At 43.4% G+C, this 8,336-nt stretch overlaps 2 protein-coding genes and 1 long non-coding RNA gene across 3 annotated transcripts; 1 reads left to right on the top strand and 2 right to left on the bottom strand.

Annotated features, from left to right (window-relative positions):
* Nucleotides 1-1,244: 1,244 nt before the first annotated feature.
* On the bottom strand, nt 1,245-2,171 carry LOC106951476 (olfactory receptor 10R2-like). Its single transcript, XM_015039047.1, has one exon. It carries the CDS (start codon nt 2,169-2,171, stop codon nt 1,245-1,247), a length of 927 nt encoding a protein of 308 aa, XP_014894533.1.
* A 1,172-nt stretch (nt 2,172-3,343) lies between these two features.
* LOC106951517 (autophagy-related protein 16-2-like) lies at nt 3,344-6,567 on the bottom strand. Its single transcript, XM_015039119.1, has 4 exons — nt 6,417-6,567; nt 5,866-5,923; nt 5,726-5,786; nt 3,344-5,016 (listed from the first exon to the last, which is right to left on the bottom strand). Exons 1-4 carry the CDS (start codon nt 6,541-6,543, stop codon nt 4,939-4,941), a joined length of 324 nt encoding a protein of 107 aa, XP_014894605.1. The 5' UTR covers nt 6,544-6,567; the 3' UTR covers nt 3,344-4,938.
* LOC106951518 (uncharacterized) lies at nt 5,767-6,613 on the top strand. The gene is made up of 2 exons (XR_001425825.1): nt 5,767-5,856; nt 6,376-6,613. It is a non-coding gene; the product is annotated as an uncharacterized LOC106951518 (long non-coding RNA).
* Nucleotides 6,614-8,336: the final 1,723 nt, after the last annotated feature.

Raw genomic sequence — 8,336 nt, 5'->3', positions numbered from 1 at the left:
CTGACTCTATATGTATCTATAGCTATAACTCTAGATCTATAACTCTACATCGCTCCTCTTTAGGTCCAAAGATTAAAACTTCAGTTTCTGTTCAGCTGGAGAAAGTTTTGGCACATTGACACGTTTATCTGTTCTTAGCATCTGTTCAGTGGTTGGCTGGGTTCAAAGGTCACCTGGTGACATCATAATGTAGAGCTGAGTAACACCTGTGTAACGATGGTAGTTCATCTTATTTGCTGTTATAAGCAGGCAGGCACAGGTGGTACAAATAAGGCTCAAGCATCGTTCATGAATTTATTTATAATTTCTGCGAAGAAAGTTTCCCTTTCATGTTTTACTGTGGAGTGACAGCTATCTCAGTTCCAAAACATCCAAGAGTCTAAAAAGACTTTCTATCAGTTTAATAAATCCAGACATATTGTAGTAACCACTTCTAATCTTATGTTTTCTATTCCCACTTGGAAATGCATTAGGAGGCACTGATTTAATTAGTACAGCTGATTCATTCATTACTGTCATCCAACCATGTCAGGAACATAACATCAATATTCTGCTCACAGACGAAGTCATAAATAAAATCCGTTTTGCTGATGGCGATCTTAGGTTTAGCAGAGCCAGTTTAAGTGACTTAGTCTCAGATAGTTCTTGAATTTGAGGTTTGATTTTAGACTGCATTTCTGTTTTTTGTAAATATTCTTTGGGTGATCTGGACAGGTCCTGTCCTGCTTCGTACTGCCGGGGGTCAGACTCATTCTGGAGTAAGTCGGGTGTAGAGCTAATGTCTGGACGCCGACCTCAGACCGCTGATGCACATGATGATGATTCCTCTGGGGAAGCAGAACCAGGTGGTTCTGCTTTTAGAGCATCAAGAAGAGAAGCCATGTATCCATGGAGCAACAAGCTTTAGGAGCTCAGGAAAGAAGTGAAAAGTGACGATCCAATTCTTATTCTTAGTTATTTTAGTTTATGCTTCTGCGGTCATTTTAGATCAGTCTGTTCAGCGACTGGATGGGTCACTGACTCAGTTTGTGAGGTCACTGTCTTCATGGGGTCAGGGTGAAAGATGCTTTAAACCAGAACTCTGCTTCCTGCTGCGGGTTTTCCAAACCATCTATTTAGAGATAATTAAAATATTTCAACCACATGAATAAACAAATAAGTTACAGACAGATATTGTGCTGTCAAATATGTAAAACGTTTCAGTAAATTGTCATTAAAAACATTAGATATGCACAACCATCATATCACCTCCTTTTAATAGAAAAGAGACTTTTCTGCACGTTGCGTACTTTGGACAGGTTCAGTCCGTACATCACAGGGTTAAGCAGCGGCTGACATGTCAGGAAGTACAGGGATAAAAATATTCTTACATAATTTGGAACACGGTCCATGTTAAACCTGCTCTGCAGCAGCTCAAAGCAAACCCCCAGAGAGTAGTTTAACAGGGAGGCCAGGTGGGGCGTGCAGGTGCTGACGGCTTTCTGCCGGGTCTGTTTGGACCCAGAAAAACAAACCTGCAGGATCCTCAGGTAGGTGTAGAGGATCAAAACAAGAGGAACAAAGATGATGAGAGCAGCGGCAGCAAGTCCATAGATATTATTGACTGCAGTATTTGAACAGGCCAGTTTAACTAAAGAATAGTTGTCACAGTAAACTTTGTTAATAAAGTTTCCACAGAGCTGAAGAGGAAAACTCAAAGATGTTATAGAAACCATAAAAATAAAAGCAGTGAACCATGCAGCTGCAGTCAGAACAGAAACCTTCCTTACTGTCATCAGGGAGTGATACTGCAGAGGATGACAGATGGCCAGGTATCGGTCGTAAGACATGACTGCTAGGTTAAAAAACTCAACAGCTACATAAGAGGAAACACAGAAGATCTGCAGGAAGCAGAGCGGAGCAGAAACGGAGTGAACGTCAGAGAGGATCTGGACCAGCAGGAAGGGGAACAAACCCAAACTACCGTACAGTTCGTTCACAAACAGGCTGCAGAGGAACAGGAACATGGGTTCATGTAAGCTCCGGTTCACACAGATCAACACGATCAGCAGGACGTTGGAGCCGATAATCAGGACATACAGGACCAGGAGGATGGTGAAAAACAGGTATCTGAAGAGCTTTTCATCAATGTAAGCTCCCAGAGTGAAATATGAAACCTGAGTTGAGTTCATCTTGAAATAAAAAACTCCCCGAAAGTTCATGACCAATAAAAGGTTTTACTCCTAAGATGTTGATAATAATTCAGCTGAAGAAGAATCAATTTACACATTTCTTATGAGAAACACCTGCAACTGACTGGCTTAGATTATAGTGAAATTTAAACAAGTAAAAAAAAAAATCTGATTTCTGTTTGGCTTAAACAAAACAAAAGAAACATTTCAGGAGGTCACACAAACACCTCAGTGAGTTCTGACGAACTGAACCTTACATTGGTCTCCCTGCTGCTTTTAATGTTTGGAAACGTCATCCCGCTGATGTCATTGTCAAAGGACAGATTCTGCCTCTAATTGCCCCGGTGGGCCAGATTCAAATGGACTCTGTTAGCAAAGAACGGGTCAGTTCTGTTCATCGCACAAGGTCCGATCACAGGATGGCAACCCATTCATCCTGGGTGCTAACGGTTCATTCTAAAGCAGGCACTCTGTATTTTTGCAAACATTAGCAAAGAGATGCTAAGTGGTAGCATCTCTTCAAAATGACCAATGACTAAAATCAGCAAAGGTCTTGAAGAAATGTTTCCATTTATTTACAATTTCTTGCTAAGCTATGATATTTTTTATGTTAGAATATCTCAAAAACGTATCCAGGAGTTTTTAAATACTACAATAAGAAGTGTGATCTGCAGTACATAAAAAGATCCCATTTATCTGTTAATAAATATCAGTTATTGAAACGCTGGTCAGGTTGTGCAGGTGTTTGAGCTTCAGATTTAATTTACCCCGAGATCAAACCCAGCACTGACGGTCAGTTAAATGGTTTTCCTCAGTAATAGATCCCATAAGCTAAGCTAATATCTATGCTAACAACAACAAATGAATAAAAAAACAATCCTTGTAATGGCTCATTGGGTTTGGTTGAATGTAAAAGTTACATGATCCGGGCTTTGGGCCCCATAAGGGGCAGTCGGTCCCAATAATGTCGTATTTGTTAGGGNTTCTACTGGAACCAGAACTCCACCACCTGCTCCTCCTCCAGCTGCTGTGGTTCTGAGTCAAACCAACCTGTTCCCCTCCTGGCCTGTGGGGGCGCTGCACCAAGAACCACTGAAGACACTGAGAGCAACTTCCTTCTTCACCAGATGGAAACAAGATGGAGGCGACAGATTTTAGCGGTTGGAGGATTTCTCTTTAGGCTAAAGACCAGGAGCCATTTCTGCTGCTAGCGCTAGGCTAGCATGTTAGCTTTGGTTGTATTTATCCAGAATGCCTTCTGCTGTAGTCCAGTTCTTGCTTTTGGAGCGGTCTCCGGTCCCCTTGGCGTTCACATATGCGTTCAAACCGAACCAGAGTTCACTTCAACCGAACCCAGATGAGGTTTGGAGGACCAGAGTTTGATTTTTGGTTTGATTACGCATGCACACCTGCCCAAACCAACAGGACGATCTAGGAAAACGGACTGAACTGGACGAACCCTGAGAGCCTCCCATTCTCACCCATCATCAAGGACGAAGATGGAGGAAACAATGACACAGCTCCCCCTCCCCAACATCTAGTGTAAACCTTTAGAGCAGGGGTGTCCAAAGTGGGTCCTGGAGGCCCGGCATCCTACACGTTTCAGTTCTGTCCCTAGTGGTAGTAACAACCTCCTCAGCTAGTCAGTGATCTGCTTGGGCCATCTAACGAGCCATCAGTTGATGCAGGTGTGTAAAACCAGGGAGAAAACTAAAACATGCAGGATGCCGGGCCTCCAGGACCCACTTCGGACACCCCTGCTTTAGAGCAATCTCTCTCTCGCCTGTGGTTGCCCCCCAGTGGTCTGTGAGGTACTGCATGTAAACGACCATTTATTTGACGTGATGTGAGCTCAAAATGCGACACATAGTTAAAATACCGAAGGACTATGTTCAAAAATGATGGTGAATAAATGTTTTAAGACTGGGTCCCTCAAAGAAAAGCTAAAGGTAACAGTGGAAAGAAAATGGCAGGACGAGTTATATGATCAGAGGAATCCATGTCTGCAGGAATATTTTTCAGTTTCTCAGGGTGAGTTGCAGAACTTTTGCTTTTTTTAAACAGTGTTATGATGCGTAGCATTTAGTCCGACATGCGGCTGCGATGAATGCAACAGGACTGTGACGAGGCGGTGAACAGCGCTGCGCCCCGCGCTGACTAACTGCACCTTAACACCTAAAATAAAATACTTATCAGGCTTAGAATTCACTTTGAGTCGACTTGTTGGTGGTTTTTCCACATCCACTCACATTTACCAAACAGCAGCACTCTTTTCATTAGGAAGAACAAAGACGACAACAATAAGTGAGTTAAAAGACTAAAATTTTCATTTCAGGTTCTATTAAATCAAGACATTGTATTATTTGGATCCATGAGTGTTTGCTAAATGTTTAAGAGGAAAAACTGCATCAGGTTATTAGAATCAGCACCAAGCTAAAGTAAAATTATATTAAAGGTTGTTGGTTGAAGTGGTTGTTGAGGTGAACCAGCAGCAGCTGCACCGTCAGAACAGGCTGTCCAGGTGCAGCAGGTGAGCAGGCGGGCTCAGGTGTGTGTGTGTATTTGATGCATTGTGGAGGCCATTTTCCTGACACACATTACGTTGTGAGGACCAAAGCCTGGTCCAAACAAGAGGAAATGCTGTGTTTGGGTCAGGGGTCAAGTTTAGGATTCAGGTATAAATTGAGTTTTGGTTAGGGTTAGAAATGAATGGAAGTCAACGGAAAGTCCCTGAAAGACAGTGCATGTGTGTGTGTGTGAGAGAGACTCACCTGGTTTGTAGTTCCTGCAGGACACGCTCTTTGATTTTAATCTGCTGCTGCAGCTCCACCACCTTGTAGGCCAGCTGCAACGACACCAACGGTCTGAATTCAGCTCCCATCAGTCGCCTCCAAACTGCAGCCTAAATAAATCTCTCATTTCCTCCTGCAGGTTGTTCTGCTGCAGCAGATGAACTAAAACATGGAGTTAAATTCAGGAAATGATCCATTCAGGTGTTCCTGCATGTAGTCCAGAGAGGAAACCTCAAACTGAACAGAAAGGTTTCATCTTGCTGTATGACTTGGAGCTGATCCACAGTTTAAATTATAACAGTTCACCGGTTCTGGTCTGAACTCAAACGTTCATCCTTGGTCCACATGGACCTGAATTGTTCTCCTGTTTGTGTTTAAGCAACAGTCTCTGGACTCTGCTGCCACAATGGAAACTGGAATTACAAACGAAACTTAAGCCAAAGTTTGGAAATCAGGGAACATTTTCCTGATCAGAAGTTGGGAAGACTCTCTGGAGGCCAGGCTTCCTGATCCACCAAACCCAGAGCTTCAGTCTGCTCTGTATTCTCACCATAAAATTTTAAATGTCTGCACCACCTGGTCCGGTCTGGGAATTTGAATCCGTCAGAATGATGGACAGCCTTCAGATTCACAGGTTTCCTCTGATCCCAGTTTGAGCCGAACTTCAGTTGTCAAACTCGACAGGATCTATATTTTGTTTATCTTAGATAAATAATGATGCGTTTCCTTTAATTTGCAGGTGAGCTGAGGAGCATTTCTCACCTCGCCTGTCGTCTTCTTCAGCTGCTGCAGAGAGGAACGGGCGCAGCCCTCAGCGGGAGGTCTGGATGCAGAAACCAAACACACCGTCAGGCACTGAAACACCTGCACACTGAGTAACAGTAGGAGCTCAGGTGAGTTACCTGCCGGAGCTGCTGAGGAGCCCTTTGGTCAAACTGGTTTTCTCCAGCAGCCCAGTGTCTGAAAAGATACCAGACTTGGGTCAGAACTTGACCAGTTTTAGCTCAAAGTAGCTTAACCGATAGAAAACTGCAGGAACACCTGTCACCGCCTGCACCGAACCTCATTCAGAATCCGGCCCGTTTTAGACCCATTTCCGCCAGGTAAACCTCTGTGTGACCAGCTGCTCAGGCCAGATGATGAACCAGCTGCAGATTATCTGTCACGCATGAGTCACTTCCTAGTTAGAGGAAGTGAACCAGCCTGTGGATTGGGTTTTAAACCACTTCCTGTACCAAATGTCGGCAAAATAGTGGAACTTTCTGTTTGAGATTCGGTTCGGTTCTCAATTCTTTCGACTGCTGCAGGTCATGTTCTGCAACGGAACCAGACTCTGTAGAGATAAAGTCAGATTTAAGGTCAAAAACGAGTCGTTTGAGTGCGCCGTTAAATCGGCCTTTTTTTGAATGGAGTTCGGCGCCGACTGGAGCCAGCTGTTCTCCGAGGTTCTTACAGAACCGGATCAGGTCCTGGAACATGGCGCTCTGGATCCGGTCCCGGTGCTTCAGCTGCTGGATGATGTGCCCCCTCCAGGTCTCTGCGGACCGACTGCTTCGCCGTGACGCCCCGCCAGGATCCATCCCGTATCACTGCCGCCATGATCCGCGCTGACCGAGCCGCCTCATGCCGCTCCCCGCTGAGGGACGCTCTCACACCGGCCTGGTCCTCAGGGACTCCCCGCTCCTCCGGTCCCCTCCATGGTCCTCTCTCCTGTTTGTTGCCTTCAACTTTATTTTTGTTTTTCAACTTTTTGTTGTTATTTTCACATTCGTCACTTGAATGGGGCGGGGCGATAGTTCATTCCAGCCAATCAGAGCCCTCTTCCTGATTTGCCCCAAAAGGCCACGCCCCCAAAACTTCATCGTCAAATTCTTTTTTTCTGAATACAGGGACAAGATATATTGTCACTTTCCTAAAATAATGTTAATTACGACAAAAGAAAAGCCTTTTGGCAAAACAAACAAAAGAAACCTTTGGCTATTATTTTAGAAAGGTAACGATGTGAAAAAAATAAATCCAAAAGGGGAAATAATTAATGAAAAAAACGAACAAAAAAAGGGGGATAAAAGCGAAAAAGCATGAATTAGGACAGATTTAGGTTTGGACCGCCTGCAGTTCGTCTGAAATCTGCTCTTTTCTCGGTGCTTCATCGTCATCATCCTCCTGCTTTGGGTTGACAGAACGATAAAGTCAGTCTCTGCCTGATGTTTTGTTTTCTACCTGAGCTGCAGCAAAATACAGTTTACAGTTTTCTGAGTAAAATCTGAATTTTTAATCCTCTAACACAGGGGTGTCAAACTCAGTTTCACCGAGGGCCACTTCAGCATATTGGCCCCCCTCAACGGGCCACATTGACGGAACCAATCAGGAACCACCAGGTCCAGTCCTCCAGACTGCAACTTTTAGATACATCCCTGCTAAAACACCCAGACAAAAGGCTGACTTCCCTCATTCAGAGGCTTATAATGAGTCAATGGTCCAGGTGTGTTAGAGAATGAATGCATCTAAAGTTGCAGATGGTAGCTCTGGAAAACTAGACTTGGGCACCCCTAGCATAAAATGTATGAAAATACAATGTTAAAAATAAATTAAACACCTCATATTGTTAAATAACTGATTTTATGTATTGAAGTTTTAAATATTACATTTGAGTTTCCATGGATGTAAAATTACTGCTCAGTTTAAAAATTACAATATTTAAATCAGTGTTTAAAGGTAAGCAAACAAATAATAAAAACAAGTCACAGATTTAGTCTCAGAGGCAACTGAAATCAATTAATTAAAAAATCCTTTCTGAATATCATCTCATGGTCTCTGAACTAAATGCGTCTTTCTGACCAGGAGCTGACAGCGTGTTGAAGAGTTATGGACCGGACGCTTTGGAGCGACTGGTTAGGAAGCGGATCAAACCTTTGGTTGAAATGGCGCGTTAAATTCAAGTCTCCATTACAGACCAGAGAAAACTAAAGAGAATGCAACTTTGTGTTAATCCATCTGAGGAGCCGGTAGTTTATCTTGAGGAAATAAATGACGATGCAAAAGTTAATTAGACTGTAACATGCGCAGTCCGCTGCTCAACCACTGCGGAAGCGGCTATGCCGTTGCGAAGAATTAAAAACCGCTGGAAGTAACTCATCCAGAAGATTTAACAAATGGAGCCTTGTTGCACGTTACCCAGGAGAGCGGCGTTCTGGAGGAGCTGCAGACGAAACATCTGTCCGTTTCGGAGAAGCGAAACCACGCAAAAAATAAATAAATAAATAAAAAATCCTGGTAAAAGCGCACACTGGACCGCGCAGGGTAAAATACTCAAACAGTTCAAATGAATTTTTTTGTTTAAAAAAAAACAAACCAAACAATAAATAAAATAAAA

The sequence above is a fragment of the Poecilia latipinna genome, unplaced genomic scaffold (assembly GCF_001443285.1).
Source record: "Poecilia latipinna isolate Pla-1442-1.1 unplaced genomic scaffold, P_latipinna-1.0 Scaffold462, whole genome shotgun sequence".
NCBI classification, from domain to species: domain Eukaryota; kingdom Metazoa; phylum Chordata; class Actinopteri; order Cyprinodontiformes; family Poeciliidae; genus Poecilia; species Poecilia latipinna.
Note: the sequence above shows the minus strand (reverse complement) of the source record. Positions and strands in the feature narration are given on the sequence as shown.

Coding starts and splice junctions, on each gene's coding strand:
- LOC106951476 (XM_015039047.1), bottom strand. CDS start 2,171: ATGAACTCAACTCAGGTTTCATATTTCACTCTGGGAGCTTACATTGAT.
- LOC106951517 (XM_015039119.1), bottom strand. CDS start 6,543: ATGGATCCTGGCGGGGCGTCACGGCGAAGCAGTCGGTCCGCAGAGACC. Junction 5,924..6,416: donor CCAGGACCTGATCCGGTTCT/GTAAGAACCTCG, acceptor GTATCTTTTCAG/ACACTGGGCTGCTGGAGAAA. Junction 5,787..5,865: donor CTCCTCAGCAGCTCCGGCAG/GTAACTCACCTG, acceptor TTCTGCATCCAG/ACCTCCCGCTGAGGGCTGCG.